The 15,669-nt window shown below is 42.1% G+C and overlaps 1 protein-coding gene across 1 annotated transcript in view; it reads left to right on the forward strand.

The window, feature by feature from the left end:
* Positions 1–15,669, forward strand: part of MED12L (mediator complex subunit 12L) — a 326,027-nt gene that overhangs the window by 89,094 nt on the left and 221,264 nt on the right. Inside the window, exons 13-16 of the mRNA XM_032629345.1 lie at positions 2,943–3,074; positions 6,087–6,213; positions 9,471–9,685; positions 11,945–12,121. Coding sequence (XP_032485236.1) covers positions 2,943–3,074; positions 6,087–6,213; positions 9,471–9,685; positions 11,945–12,121 — 651 coding nt within the window. The remainder of the gene's footprint in view (positions 1–2,942; positions 3,075–6,086; positions 6,214–9,470; positions 9,686–11,944; positions 12,122–15,669) is intronic.

Consider the following 15,669-nt stretch of genomic DNA (forward strand, 5'->3'; position numbering starts at 1 on the left):
GCGTTGGGTCTTCGTTGCTGCGCGTGGGCTTTCTCTAGTTGTGGTGAGCGGGGGCTCCTCTTTGTTGCGGTGCGCAGGCTTCTCATTGCAGTGGCTTCTCTTGTTGCGGAGCACGGGCTCTAGGTGCGCGGGCTTCAGTAGTTGTGGCTCATGGGCTGTAGAGTGCAGGCTCAGTAGTTGTGGCACACAGGCTTAGTTGCTCCGCGGCATGTGGGATCTTCCCGGACGAGGGCTCGAACCCGTGTCCCCTGCATTGGCAGGCGGATTCTTAACCACTGCGCCACCAGGGAAGCCCGACCCCACATTCTTGACCCCCTAGTTTGGTGCTTTTTCTCTGACTTTAACTTTATGTGTCATGGCTCTCTGTCTCTCTCCTGTTCTTGTTTATCCATTTGCCTGTGTGTAGTTAGAGGCTAGGGGGGTGCGTGCTGTGTACTTTCAACAACTTCTTACTATCTGTCAAAGTACCAGTATGAAAAGCTGTCTGTTACTGCCCATGAAGACTCCAACTCTGGCTTGTAGTGTTTGGGAAGATGAAGTACTTTTCTTTAATAGTTGAGAGGTGTGTTTCCCTTTCCTAATGGATATTTAAAGCCAGTAGCCATGAAGCTATATTGTGAAAGATGCATATTACATGGAAATAAATATTATTGCACAAGGGAGCAGAATACTTTGATGCTCTGAGCACCCAGAGTAGAGGCGGAAGAGCAAAGAGAAGCTCGGGGCCATCGTGTACCCTGGGGGAGGGTCAAGATCACCTTCCAGGTTCTTTGAACACAGTGTAGCTCTACTTATTTAGTTCATTTCCCAAGATGTATCTTGTGGCAAGAGTTCCATTAATTAGTGGTCCATTAATTAGTGGTTCCATTAATTGAGTGGTCTTGGGCAAGTGATTTAACATCTCTATGACTTGGTTTCCTTATTTGTAAAATGAGGATAATCATAATAGCTAGCTCATATGTAGTGAAGGTTAAAAGGAATAATTCTGGAAACACATCGTAGTGTCTGACTGTAAACTGAGTAAACACTCAATAATAAATGTTAATTCTCTTTGTTACTAGCACCTGGAAATTTGCCATTGTTATCTCTGTTAGTGATTTTGAGAGTGATTAAGCCCATACCAGGTTATTTTTTATTTTAACTTTTCATTAGAGGCGACTGAAAGGTTTACATTTAAGGTCAAGTATTGATACTTCCCATTTTTTGTTTTGTCTGCTTTGGCCAGTTAAAAGTGCTAAGACTTTAGTAATGACTAGAATAAGCAATATATATTGCAGAAAACCTGTTCTGAAAATCGATATTTGATCAGAATAGAAACAGACAGTTTCATTTGCTCAGGGCTAGTCTCTTTATCATCCAAAATATTTTACGAGACTGAGCAGAGAGCAGTGCATATAATGAGTACCTGATAGAGTGATTTTTTTTTTTTTTTTTTTTTGCGGTACGCGGGCCTCTCACTGCTGTGGCCTCTCCCGTTGCAGAGCACGGGCTCTGGACGCGCAGGCTCAGCGGCCACGGCTCACGGGCCCAGCCGCCCCGCGGCATGTGGGATCCTCCCGGACCGGGGCACGAACCCGCGTCCCCTGCGTCGGCAGGCGGACTCTCAACCACTGCGCCACCAGGGGAGCCCTGCTTTCTTTTTTAAATGTTATGTTCAACCTTTATACATTGTAATTGAATTATTTCTCTTGGTTTTAAATTAAGAGGCTCAGAGCTCCTTTTGAGATATCTGCCCCAGATAACATTTCTTTAAGTCAGCATGTATTTAACCGAACTTAGGGCAGGCTGGGTCAAAATCTTGGAATAAACTGATTTTCATGATCTGAATTGTCTGCTGGTATCTAAAAGCTGATCAGGGATTCTTGGATGTCTTCTCAGAGTCCTCACGCCTTCTGAAGTGTTGTGCTAAAGTGCATGTGTGTATATGTGTATTTTTCCTGAGAGTGTGCTCCCAGCTATCATAACCTTAATTGAGCTTATGGGGTATTCTAAAAAGTTAAGAGCGTCTCACATAGCATATAAATGCCAGTACTGGCATTTGTCTGGTTCTTTTAGCCATAGTGTTTATACAACTGGGCAGATGTTAAAAATGGGCAGTTGATGTTCAGTGTTTGGCACAGCTCCTCTGCGGGGAAAGGTGCGGTTGTATAGAGGGACGATCCCCCTGCTTACTTACACCCCCTCTCCCCCCGCAGTTCATGTCACTTGGGTCCCTGTGGCCTTTGTCTGGCTCTTCTGGTCCTCAGTCTGTGGTGCCCATCTCTAGGCCACGGCAGCTACAGCTCATAGTTCTGGTGGCAGTGCTGAGCCCTCCCCAGATCCAGCCTACCGTCCTCTGTTCACTGGGTCTGCTTGTAACTCTTGTTCCTTTCTATGCGTGGCTGTCACTCTTCATGCTTGTCGTCTCTAAGGCCGTGAGTTTGGATCAGCATCCCGGCCTCCCCTCCAGTTTGTTCCTTCCGATTCCTCCTTGGACTGGGAGACCCGCTAGCCTGGCTCGTTGGGATTTTGTGTTGACTGAGGCGATGAGTGAGGACCCAAGGGGCTCAGCAGTGGAGTGAAGTACTTGGGCTTTGTAACAGCTGTCCTTGATATTCAGTGGTCGGTCTCCTTTTCTGTGTCCTTTGAAATTGAGCTCTGGAGGCTCGATGGGGCTGGCTTATGATCCTGTGTAAGTGAAAGCATATACAAGGAAACTCTTAATTTTCTTGGAATTGTCACAGATTCAGCTCTTCTGAGTAAGTGATTTCCTTCCTGATGACTGACGTTTTACTCTTTATACCTCAGTTAAGATAGATTTGGGGACATTTCTAAAACAAATGTAAAACAATGTAAGAAGAAAGCTTCAAACTTCAGATATTCTGTGGCTTGCAGCCTAAGTCTCGTGCATCAGGTGACTGTTTCATGTGACATGGCTGGTACCCATTTCTGTTGGTCGTTAGGCTGCCCCCAGCGATGAAGCTGTGGTGACGCTGCTGTGCGAATGGGCCGTGAGCTGTAAGAGATCAGGCAAGCACAGGGCCATGGCTGTGGCAAAGCTCTTGGAGAAGAGGCAAGCGGAGATCGAGGCAGAGGTAGGTTGGGTTTTCCTTCTCCTTGTCGATGCCATTGTTTAAAAATACTGCTTTGGGCAGGATTCTGTTTCTTACTCTCATTATGCTTTTTTTTTTTTTTTTTTTCCCTTTTGAAGGGAAAAGGAAGAATATACAAATTCACATAAGGAGTCCATAGTAGGATCCCTCTAAGTCGATGAAGCCAATAATCTGGACTACTTTAAAATAAAGCTTCAATATCTGATTTACAATGGAAATCTCCCTTTGTGAGATTAAGGCACACACACATACATAGATGTCTGTGCACTTTGTATTATATACACCTGTGTATATGTACACATGGGTAGTGGATCTAGAAAGACTTTCTTGAGGCAGTCCTGACTGTGAGGTTACAGATGCCAATTTGTATTCGTTTTTGAGATTGTGTTCTGGCCCCAGGAGAGAGCAATTAAAGCCTCTGGAGTAGATTAGAAGGGAACAAGCAAAGCTAACCTCGTCAGCATTAGTTTTGTTGAAGGAAAGCTCCCAAGTGAGCCTTTCTTTCTGCCTGTGAGGCCTGGCTGGGGAAGCTCTGGAGAAGGCATGTGTGTGATCTGACCAGCCTTGTCACCTCTCCCCTGGACAGCTGTGACTGCAGGGCCTCCTGCCTAGTGTCTCCCTCCTTCCCTCCCTCCCGTGTTCCCCACCATCCTCCCCCCAGCAGCCAGAGACGCCTTTTCAAAATGGACAGAGATCACATTGTCCCCTTCCTGAAACTCCCAGCGGTTCCTTCCCGTGACCCACGGAGCCTCACAGGAGCCTCGCACCTGCCCTTCCCACCTCCTCCGGGACCTCCCCGTGCTGGGTGGCACACAGCCCCAGCTGCTCTGGTCTTCATTGTCCTCACACGCACCATGCCCGTGTTTCTCTTGGGGCCTTTGCTCTTTTTTTTTTTTTTTGCGGTACGCGGGCCTCTCACTGTTGTGGCCTCTCCCGTTGCGGAGCACAGACTCTGGACGCTCAGGCTCAGCAGCCATGGCTCACGGGCCCAGCCGCTCCGCGGCATGCGGGATCCTCCCGGACCGGGGCACGAACCCGCGTCCCCCACATCGGCAGGCGGACTCTCAACCACTGCGCCACCCGGGAAGCCCGGGGCCTTTGCTCTTGCTGTTCCTCCCGGCTGGCACGCTCGGTGCCCTGCTCTTTACACGGCCGTTCCCGTTTCCGGAGGTGTCGCTTCCTGTCTAGCATTCCTGGCTCAACATGTGTCACCTCCTCAGGAAGCTCCTCCATCCCCACCTTAGGTACAGGTAACGGCACCCACCCCTCGGCCCCTCGTTCTCAGGCGGCTCTGTTTTACTTTTCTCATTGGCTTCTCCGTTCATGCCTGGTGCCTCCTTATTGCCTTCTTATTTAACGCCTATGAGAGTAAGCTTGACAACAGAGGCCTTGCTCACCCTGTTCAGGGTTGTGTTACTGATAATACATCTGCTTCCTATGACAGTATTAAAAAATGAAATAGGAAGAATATTTTCATAGACATCTCCTTCTGTTGGGAAAGCACTGTTCTCCAAATACAAAAGGCCATGTCGTTGAAATTGGGGCTTATGGATATTGATGCTGAGGTGTAAACCACATGGCCCCTTTTACAATGGCCAAATTAGGAAAAGCGTTTCATTGCTTTTTCCCTACGTCTTTATGACTAGAATATATTCTACAGCGAATTGCAATGATTAAACTTCAGTAAATAGAGTTGAATTCCTCAAATTTCATTGCTCCTTCTGGATTGTTTTTATTGTGTCTTCCCCTCCCTGCTTTTGTATCCCAGAACACCGCCCACACCCCCACCACTCACACACACACGCACAGTCACACACACACACGCACTCACACACACTCATACTAACGCACTCACACACACACACACACACACTCACACTCAGAAGAGGTTCACATATAGATGACAGTAATTTTAATAGGTATAAATGTATTCATAGCTAAAAATGTATTCTCTCTGAAATGTTTAAGATAATTGATTTCTATTAATCAATTTTCAAAATTTGACCTGTATAAAGAGAGGATGGACTGAATAAATGATATCTAAATATAATATTTTAATATTAAAATAGATAATGAAAATGGGAAGAATCAAAGGAATATCAAAAAGAATAGAAAATGCGGTTCTGATTGCTTCTAAACTGTTTCTTTACCGGTCTTCCAACAAGTCCTGACCTTAAGAATGTAGAAGTTAAACAGCTTCTCTAGATGTGTTTCATGAACTGTGGAGATTCCAGGAGGTTCTGAGAGAGCTTCTTGGTGAAGCGTGATGAGTGAGACAATCTTATTAGAAGAAGAATGTTAGTTTTCTCATTTGATACCACACCTCCCCACCATACTCATAAATTCACTGCCTGACAAAAACAAACACAAAAGAGTCAAACGCAACAATACATGCCCAGATATTTCTCGGAGGGAATACCATTAAACATGAACTATTTAAAAATGAAGACAGGGCTTCCCTGGTGGCGCAGTGGTTGAGAGTCCGCCTGCCGATGCAGGGGACACGGGTTCGTGCCCCGGTCCGGGAAGATCCCACATGCCGCAGAGCAGCTAGGCCAGTGAGCCATGGCCACTGAGCCTGCGCATCCAGATCCTGTGCTCTGCAACGGGAGAGGCCACACCAGTGAGAGGCCGGCGTACCACAAAAAAAAAAAAAAAAAAAAAAAATGAAGACAACCTCAAATTATTTTTAGCAGTTTTGCATAGGGGTAATGAGTAGTTTATTGTACAGCGGATTTGCATACTGTGCTGTGCAGAGTATATAACTCACATGAATCGTGTTTTTCACAGGGGTTCTTTGAAATCATTTAAATTGTTCGGGGGCAGTTTCCCTCAACTTTTAGAAATTATATTCACTTATGATGCATGGCCTCAAATAAATACAGAAATCTCAATGAATTTTGCCTGTTTTATCCAAGAATATAAATGTTAATTAAAAACACATTTCAAACTTGTCCTCTATAATTATCTTTGCCTGTTTATTTTTAATCTTAGAGATGTGGTGAATCAGAGGTCTTAGATGAGAAGGAGTCCATTTCTTCAGCCTCTCTTGCTGGATCTAGTTTGCCTGTTTTCCAGAATGTTCTGCTAAGGTTTTTGGATACACAGGCCCCCTCGTTGTGTAAGTAAAGCTCTTTGCTTTTAGATCTTAAATAAGGGGATTGACCTTTTTTGGAATTGATCAGAAAGGGGAGAAAACCCTCCCCCCCTCCCTTATCTGTAATCTTATCAAAAGTTCTTTGTACTGAATATAATGCATATTTTATCATGCAAAATTTTGTAGCCTATTTTCAATGGAGAATTTTATGCGATTTTAGAATCAGGCAATCTTGAAAGACTTAAAAATTTCCAGAGTTTTAATAGTTAAAATAGTAAGTCAGCTCATTCCCTTGTGTTTGGTGGACTAATTTTCCCTTTCTAGATCTTTCTTACCAAAAGAGAGGAGCTAAGGTCTTGTGATGTTTATTATATATATATTGTGATTATGAACTTTCTCTTTTTGCACTGTTTTCTAAATTCCTGATTTTCTAACTTCTGACATTAAAAGGGGGAAAAAATAAAACAAAAGTACCTTATAAGCAGGTCCCTGATACAAGGTTTGTAAAGCTGGTTGGCTGCTTGCCTACACTCTCTCGGATGTTCATGTCCTATCATGTTCTTTTTGTGTCTTTATTCCATTGTTGGTGGGGAGAGGGGGATTTGGGGAATAAACAACCACCCAGTGGGTTCATACTGTAGGTGGAAACTTTAAAGAAATCATTTGTGTGGGCTAAGTGGGCTTGACCTTATTCTGAGGTTTTCATCCGACAAAGGACAGCAGGGAGGGTCTCAGGATAGATGGTGATGGAAAAACAGAAAAATGGCAAAAAGTGACAAATGATAGAGAAAAGAATGGAAGGTAGAGAAGGGAGCCGTCTGTGGAGAAGAGGTAAAGCAGCACGAAACAGCCCTGCTTCCTATTCCTCTGAGGAGGGCCTCGTTTAGGGTTGAGTGACACCTGGGGGTGAGGTTCTTTTAGTTACTTGGTGGCTGCTCTAGGCTAGAGGGAGGACAAGAGCCCCAGCCAAGCTGGTGGTCGGAACGTAGGGAGCAGTGATGAAGCCTGGAGAAGGGAGCAGAGAAACGAAAGGACAGGAGAGATTCCGGAGAGGAGAAAATACGTTGTCAGGGATGGAAGTCAGCAGCTCTGACTTACCTCGTGTCCTGGGGGAGAGAGACATTTGCCCTTCGCTCCGCTCATCGTGTCCCCATTCCTGTTGCCAAAGAAATTTGGGAAGAACTTCCTCCTCCTATGCCTTGCTTGCTCTGGATCCCACTTACTGCTCTGTCAGAGAAAGCTCTTCTGCTTCTCTGAATCGAGCTTGCCTGTCATTGGTTTTGGAGATGGGCGAGAGCATACACTTAGGCTTAAGGTTTAGGGCACTGAATGTAGTATTCCCTGGATCCAGCTGTTGTCGTTATTGGTGTTTGTGAATGTGATGGTACCAGGGACTGAGCTTTGTAGGTTTAGTCTCAGTACTTCAGTCATTTTTTAACCATCTCTCAAAGGTGCAGATACAGAGTTTTACAGCTGCGATATTAAAAGTCATAATGTGAGTGAAACAGACGGGCTATTGAATTTAAAAAGGTGGCACAGCTCCATCTTGGGGCCCTTTTTATTCTGTTATCCCTTTTTCTTTTCAGTGGATCCCACTCACTAGTTTTTTCCAGTACCACCTGAATTATGGTTCTATTGTGAAGTCTCCTTTGAAAAAGTGCAAACCACTCTCCCCCAAAACACGGATACACTCTAGGTAGAACAAACAGTCATGAGTCACGAATCATGAGCAGTTATAATAGTAAAAGCAGAAGAAAGCAGTTTAGCCCTGCTTTTTTTTTTTTCTTACCTGAAATTTTGTGTGTTTGTATGATTACTTAAATCATCGTTCATTTGCCAGGGACCACTACCTTTAATCTAGAAATGGTGCTCAGAACACTGGATACTATTGATATTTTTCAGTTACAGTGGGACAATCACTGGTGTGCCACAGAAAAGGAAACCATAAACAAGACGAAAAGACAGCCCTCAGAATGGGAGAAAATATTTGCAAACGAAACAACTGACAAAGGATTAATCCCCAAAATATACAAGCAGCTCATGCAGCTCAATATCAAAGGAACAAACAACCCAATCCACAAATGGGCAGAAACCTAAACAGACATTTCTCCAAAGAAGATATACAGACTGCCAACTAACACATGAAAGAATGCTCAACGTCATTAATCATTAGAGAAATGCAAATCAGAACTACAATGAGGTATCATCTCACACCAGTCAGAATGGCCATCATCAAAAAATCTAGAAACATTAAATGCTGGAGAGGGTGTGGAGAAAAGGGAACCAACCCTCTTGCACTGTTGGTGGGAATGTAAATTGATACAGCCACTACGGAGAACAATATGGAGGTTCCTTAAAAAACTAAAAGTAGAACTACCATATGACCCAGCAATCCCACTACTGGGCATATACTCTGAGAAAACCATAATTCAAAAAGAGTCATGTACCAAAATGTTCATTGCAGCTCTATTTACAATAGCCAGGACATGGATGCAACCTAAGTGTCCATCGACAGATGAATGGATAAAGAAATGTGGCACACATATACAATGGAGTATTACTCAGCCATAAAAAGAAACGAAATTGAGTTATTTGTAGTGAGGTGGATGGACCTAGAGTCTGTCATACAGAGTGAAGTAAGTCAGAAAGAGAAAGACAAATACCGTATGCTAACACATATATATGGAATCTTAAAAAAGAAAAAAAAGGTTCTGAAGAACCTAGGGGCAGGACAGGAATAAAGACGCAGACGTAGAGAATGGACTTGAGGACACAGGGAGGGGGAAGGGTAAGCCGGGACGAAGTGAGAGAGTAGCATGGACATATATACACTACCAAATGTAAAATAGATGTTAGTGGGAAGCAGCCGCATAGCACAGGAAAATCAGCTCAGTGCTTTGTGACCATCTAGAGGGGTGGGATAGGGAGGGTGGGAGGGAGGTTCAAGAGGGAGGGGATATAGGGATATACATATATACGTATAGCTGATTCTCTTTGTTATACAGCAGCAACTAACACAACAATGTAAAGCGATTATACTCCAATAAAGATGTTAAAAAAAATAAAACAATAAAAATTTAAAACAAAACAAACAAAAAACCTGGTGTGCCGGTTCTGTGCAAAACGCTAGAGCCTCATAATTTTCCAATAAATCCCTTATTTTGTTAAAAGAAAAATAAAAGATAGTGAAAATATCGTTCAAATTAGTCATTGTTTTTTTGTGTTTTTTTCCCCTATCCAGTTGAGGAAACTGATTCTTGACTGAATTTGTTTCTTCACAGCGGATCCAAACAGTGAATGTGAGAAGGTGGAATTTGTGAATCTGGTGCTGCTCTTCTGTGAGTTCATCCGGCACGACATCTTCTCCCATGATGCCTACATGTGCACCCTCATCTCTCGAGGAGACCTGTCCATCAGCGCCTCCACTCGGCCCCGGTCGCCAGCAGGAGAGAATGCAGACGAGCACTATGCAAAGGACCATGACGTGAAGATGGAGGTATGGCCCTGGGAGGGGTGTTCCACCCCCGGAAACCAGACTCTGCTGGGGAACCGCTGTCAGAGGGATTGTGTGGGGGTGGAAGGGCGATCGTTTCCAGTTGTACTCGTCTTGCTTCAAAGCTCATTTATCTCTGCTCCTCACTCACACACAAAAAATTTGGACTGTAGTTTATATCTCCTAGAATTTTCTTTTGGATATGCTAAAACTAGTAATGAAAAGATTTGACAGGCTATCACATTTTTCATTGGATTGGAATTATATTCTTCCAATTTTACGTATTTCTAATCTCCAGTTTTCCTTTAATGTGGAGCCTCAAAATTGGACTTGTTTTGGCCCTAACATCCTGTCTGTTTTCATTCTAAGGAGCATCTTTTCTCCAATGTATCATTCGTTACTTATATCACTCTTTTATACGTACGTTTTTGTCATAACACATTGTATTTTCATTTCAATTAATTAAAAATTTAACCTCTCTCAAATGTTGCAGAATTGCTCTTTTTAACAAATTACTTTGTACTGTATGACTTTATAATTTTCTGCCAATTTCTTGTATTTTGGACATTGTTCCAGATACTTATGGAAATTTTCAAGGCAAAAAAACATGAAGTTGGTGATGGGAAATAGTAGAAAATGGTGAGAGATTGTGACAGTTTTTTAAAAATAAAGCCTCATATTGGTTCTGAGAGAGTTTAAGCATATACTATGACGATATTTTAAAAATAGTGACTATCCTTATAATTTAAAAACCTGCCATTAAAATTGCACACGTGAATTTGTACTCTTAAGATTTTTAAAAATTATTTCTTTAATGTAAATACTTTTGTTTCTAAATTTGTCCACAGTAGAAGTTAAAAAGAGTAAAAAATAAAGTTACCTGTTTATGCTTTTTCTATGTTTCTGTTTTCTCTTTTCTATTTTTGGACATCAAGGTATCTTATTATCTTAAATATACTCTTAGATTTTTCTTACTAAGGCAAGTTGGTGAGCGCGTGACTAGGAATACCCCCAAGAAGGAAATTATGGCCAGTTTGTTTTTAATCAGGAAGTTTGTGTCCTTTTTCCCTTAAAATATCACGGAAGTTAAATCTTTTTCATCATGAGGACAAATAATGTGACTTTGTAAAGCAATGGGTGTCTTAACTTCCTTTTCTTTTTATGGAGAAAAAAAGACACTAGGGGGAAAAGGGACATAAGATGGTTTAAAATGTCACTGTCGTGTTTTAGCTCCACAGCTTCTTTATGAACTACAGAATTTACAACGTGACTTTCTTTCTCTGACAATTATTAGGAACAGACTATTATGGCGCATATGGGCATTGACTCAGGAACTACTAATATTTTTGATGAAGTAGACAAGAGTGACTTTAAAACTGACTTTGGTTCGGAATTTCCAGTAGGTTCAACCTTCAAATTCTTATTGACCATTAACCACTCCTCCCCACCTCTGCCCCAACTGTCTCTGTCCTTCTGCCCCTTGCCCTGTGCATTGGAATGAACTATGTACTTGTGATGTGAATGTCACCCTCTTGCATTCCACCCGAGCCCTCAGTTAATCATCTCATGCAGTTATCTCATTTCAGCTCATCCTCAGTTTTGGCTGCCTTGCCTCCTTTTGTACATTCTAACAGTCCCATCCTCCTGGTTGACTGTGACTCCTTTGTTCATTTAGAGATCATTATCTCAGGAATACATGAATGTCATTTCCTCAGGACAGCCCATGTTGATTTGCTGAATGTGTGTTCAGCTTCTCAATAACAGCTTTCCTGGCTCTGGACTTGTTATACATTCTTCTACTTTATCTCGGTATAATTACAACGTGTTCTTCCTCAGGGATCTCGATGTGTAACTAACCAAACTCTTTATGAAAACACATGTTGCTTGGGGTACAGACTAAAACCTTTAGATCTGTTGTTCATGAGCTTTATTAGTGAATTATTTCTGTGTATATGTTTTTCTAGGAAATGTAACCCTATGAGGAGAACACTTACCTATAAGTCTGATTTTATCTCTGGTCCTCCAGGAAATGTAGCTGTGCGCGTTTCTTACGTGTGTGGTTGTCATTGTCTTATCTTCAGGATGGGGGATGATGCTAATGATCTGAATATGAAACTTGTGCAAATTAACACAGTCTATTATTTTGCTCATTGGTTAAATAAGGAAAGGATATGGTGTGAGTGCCTTGTGGGTTTGAAGTTCTGTGTTTTAGTTTTGCTCTCTTTCATTTACAATCTCCAACATTTGTTTTACATGACTTAGATTTTTTCTCCCGTGCCTGGAGAGTCCTGTGAGAATGCTAACCCTTCCCTGGGCAGAAGAATGCCAGTTAACGGTGAGAAGCTGTTGAAGAGAGAAAAACCAAGGGAGTTAATTTTTCCGTCTAATTATGACCTCCTACGACATCTGCAGTATGCAACCCATTTTCCCATACCTCTGGTAAGTCACAGCTTGTCGGTTCGCAACCTGATTATTTCACTGCAGGGTCATTGACCATTGATTATTCAACTCCTTGCCTGCGCACTACGTATGATAGCAGGTGAGTTTTTGCCTTCACTACTTCTTTTGTTGTTGATTCTCATCATGTAGCTTACGTGCTCATGTAGTCCAAGTTAGTGGTGTGATACTACTACTGGCTGGCTACATTTAACAGAATTTTCTATGTCAATGTCCTTTTATCAAGAGCATCTGAGTCACTGCAAATGATGTCTGAATGTGTTTTCCTACTTCAATTTGAAACTCATTTACTGAGTAGCCTCTATGTGCACTGTGTTGTGGTAGGTACTTTTGGTATTATACAGATGAGTAAGAATTTTTGGGCACAGGAAAGATGAATAAGATAGGAGGGAGACAAATGTCTATAAAATGACAAGCACCAAAGTAAGTGCAGTAATTAAGTAAAAACCCAAGTGTCCACTGGAAGGAGAACCGTTTGACATTCCTGCGTCTCTTCCACTCTCAAAGAATAACTATTGGAAAGGGGGAGAGCATCTGGTTGAGAAATCGGTAATGGCTTCATAGAAGAGTCTGTGTATGAGATGGACTTGGATTTTGACCTGTTGACTCTAAGAACTGGATAGCATATGGAAAATAGTTGCCAGGAAGTTTAGTGTTTTGAGTCATAACAAGTGATATGCTTTATTCTGAAGGGAAACAAGATTCATCTTTTTGATATTTGTAGTGAAAATGGGGCCAAAATTTGTAAATTTTTTTTTTTTTTTTTAATTCTTAGGTTCACTATATTTTTCCCTGGAATTTTATCTTAAGTGTAATTTCAGTGAGTCTTTTTTTTTTCATTGAAGACTATTATTATTATTATTTTAACAAAAAATGTAATTGTGAGGTACATATGATGTTATTTCCTGGATATCTTTGAGGAGTTTTGATCTCTAGGCTAAATATTTTCTTAAATTTTTTATTTTTTGGTTATTTTTGAACACTCTCCGAAATGACTTTCAAAATCACTACACCCATATATTTTTTTCTTGTTACAATTGAGAACCCCTTGTTAATTTTTCTATGCCCGGGGCTATATCAAAAGTAGCTACAATTTTTTCTTGTTCATCACTGGCTGAATATATCAATATTTTTCAGCTGCTACCTGTAGGCATCACTCATTTCCCACATAATGGAATAACTTCACTGTTTATTTAGGGCAGCCAAAAAGAGTAGCCTGATATTTTAGAGATGTATCCTGAAGAATTCATGGCTGAACTATCATGATGTCTGTGATTTGTTTTAAAATAGAGTCAAAAAGCCTCCATGCTGAACTCTGGAGTTAATAATAATGCACAGGCGTTAATTTCCTAGTTTTGACAAATGTATCGTGGTATGTAAGGCATTAGCTTTAGGGCAAACTAGATGAAGAGTATGTGGGAACTCTCTATACTATCTTTATACCTTTTCTGTGAATTTTAGATTATTCCAAAATAAAAAGCTTTTTAAAAAAATGGACAGGGGAAATGAAGGAAAGGAAATATGGCAAAAAGTTGAAAGTGGTTCAGATTGGTTGAGGGTTCTGTGCTCTTCTCTTGGGCGGGCAGCGCTTTGGACGTCTCCCTCGCCCGTGTGTGGGTGTGAGAGCAGGGGGCTGCCCAAGCATGGGCTTCTTTCCTCTGTTGTTCGCGTGACCTTTGGTGACACAGTGGTTCCCAGCACTTAGCATTCTCAAGACTGTCCCCTTCCTTAGAGGAAAGAGCGTGAATGATGTGACTATAAGCCTCACGATGAGTTATGACGTAATTCAGCCGTAATGTGCAATCATAAAAGAACGGCTAGAAAATTGATGTTGTCGGGTACAAGTTTTTAACAGCCTTCTCTCACCAATTGTCCAGAAGCTCCTTTCCTGGGCGGGAAATTTAGAATAAGCCATCAAAAACGGGGAAATAAAAGTATATATTAATAGAACAGTGACGTTAGGAATGCTGTAGTGAGTCTGGTTCTCTTCCTTAATAAAAGGGAACACTCGACTAGCCCATCATGCACGTGAGGAGAATATAAGAATATGATTAAAAAAACAAAAAGTTTTTTTTTTTCCTCTCCTTTGTCTCTCAAATGTGGCTCTACTGAGTGAAGGCCAAGGAGAGAAGGCTAAAAGGGGACTAGACCAAAAGATTCAGGAAAGTAAACTAGTTTCATATATGGTCGTATATGAATGTCTTGATCTGCTCTTCAGTAAAAACATGTTCTTAGATTGCCAACAAGCACAGGTTCTAGTGTCTAGGCATTCTCCCAGCCTGTACCACAGGTGAGTCACTTAGACCCTGTCCGTGTTAGATATGTGATGCCGACTGGGGTTCCTATCATTAGCACTAGCTAGCTGGAGTTTGTCCAGTATCTACCCTGTTATAGGTGTAAGAGGCACTTTTTAGTGCATTTTCTCCTTTATTGTTCTCTTCAAACTCAGAGAATGTATTGTAAAATTGTGGATAGGAGTCGTCTTTAGGGTTCAAGCTTCAGAAAATAGTTCTCAGTGCAGAGCTAAAAAATGAGTCTGGAATCAAACTTGTTTTGTTAGCTTCCAGGAACACCATTTCTTTCTTTCTTTTTCTTTTTTTTCTTTCCCCATCCTTTGAGATCATTTATTTTTATTGAGGTAATGCGGATTGATAACATTCTATGTTTCACGTGTACAACGTTATATGTCTACTTCTATATCCACTACAGCCGCGGTCCCCAACCTTTCTGGCACCGGGGACCGGTTTCACGGAAGACAGTTTTGCCACGGATGGGGTGGGGGAATTGCTCAGGCGGTAACGGGAGCGCTGGGGAGCGGTGGATGAAGCTTCGCTCGTCGGCCCGCCCCTCACCTCCTGCTGTGCGGTTCCCAACAGGCTGCGGACCAGTAACAGTCCTCGGCCTGGGGGTTGGGGATCCCTGCCTTACAGAGTGCTCACCCCCCAAAATTTAGTTTCCCTCTGTCACCATACAGTTGATCCCCTTTACCCGTTCCATCCTCCTCCCCAGTCCTTCCCCTCTGGTGACCACCACTCTGTTCTCTGTGTTTGTTTTTGTCTGAGGAATACCGTTTCTTAATCATTGTAGCTAACGCAAATGCATTACCAATTGTTTTAATGTCGACTTTTGTAACTGAAACAAAAAAAAAAGATACAAAGCCTTAGGTATGCTTGTCTAAACTTCTCAGCCTTCTTTTCCCTAAATAAGTATTTTATTTATTACCAACTATTGAATCCATGCTGCATTACTGGCATTTGAGAGAATTTGATCAATGGGGTTGTGACCCTGAGAGTAGAGTCACCCATTCTTTAAACTGCCGGCCCTACATGGGGTCAGACTCATCTTCAGGACCTGGCTGGCACCCATCAGCCCAGCACGTGCTGCATTTCTAACAAGGCCTTGCTATGTGGTGTCGGCCTGTCTGTCTTAAGACCATGCGACTGGTACTATTTTTCCATACCTTTGATGTGAGTTCCAAAACAGTAGTTTTAGCAGTTAGTATAATTTAACAACCCCCCCTTGAAAATGTT

This window comes from Phocoena sinus, chromosome 4 (genome assembly GCF_008692025.1).
Source record: "Phocoena sinus isolate mPhoSin1 chromosome 4, mPhoSin1.pri, whole genome shotgun sequence".
Lineage (NCBI taxonomy): Eukaryota > Metazoa > Chordata > Mammalia > Artiodactyla > Phocoenidae > Phocoena > Phocoena sinus.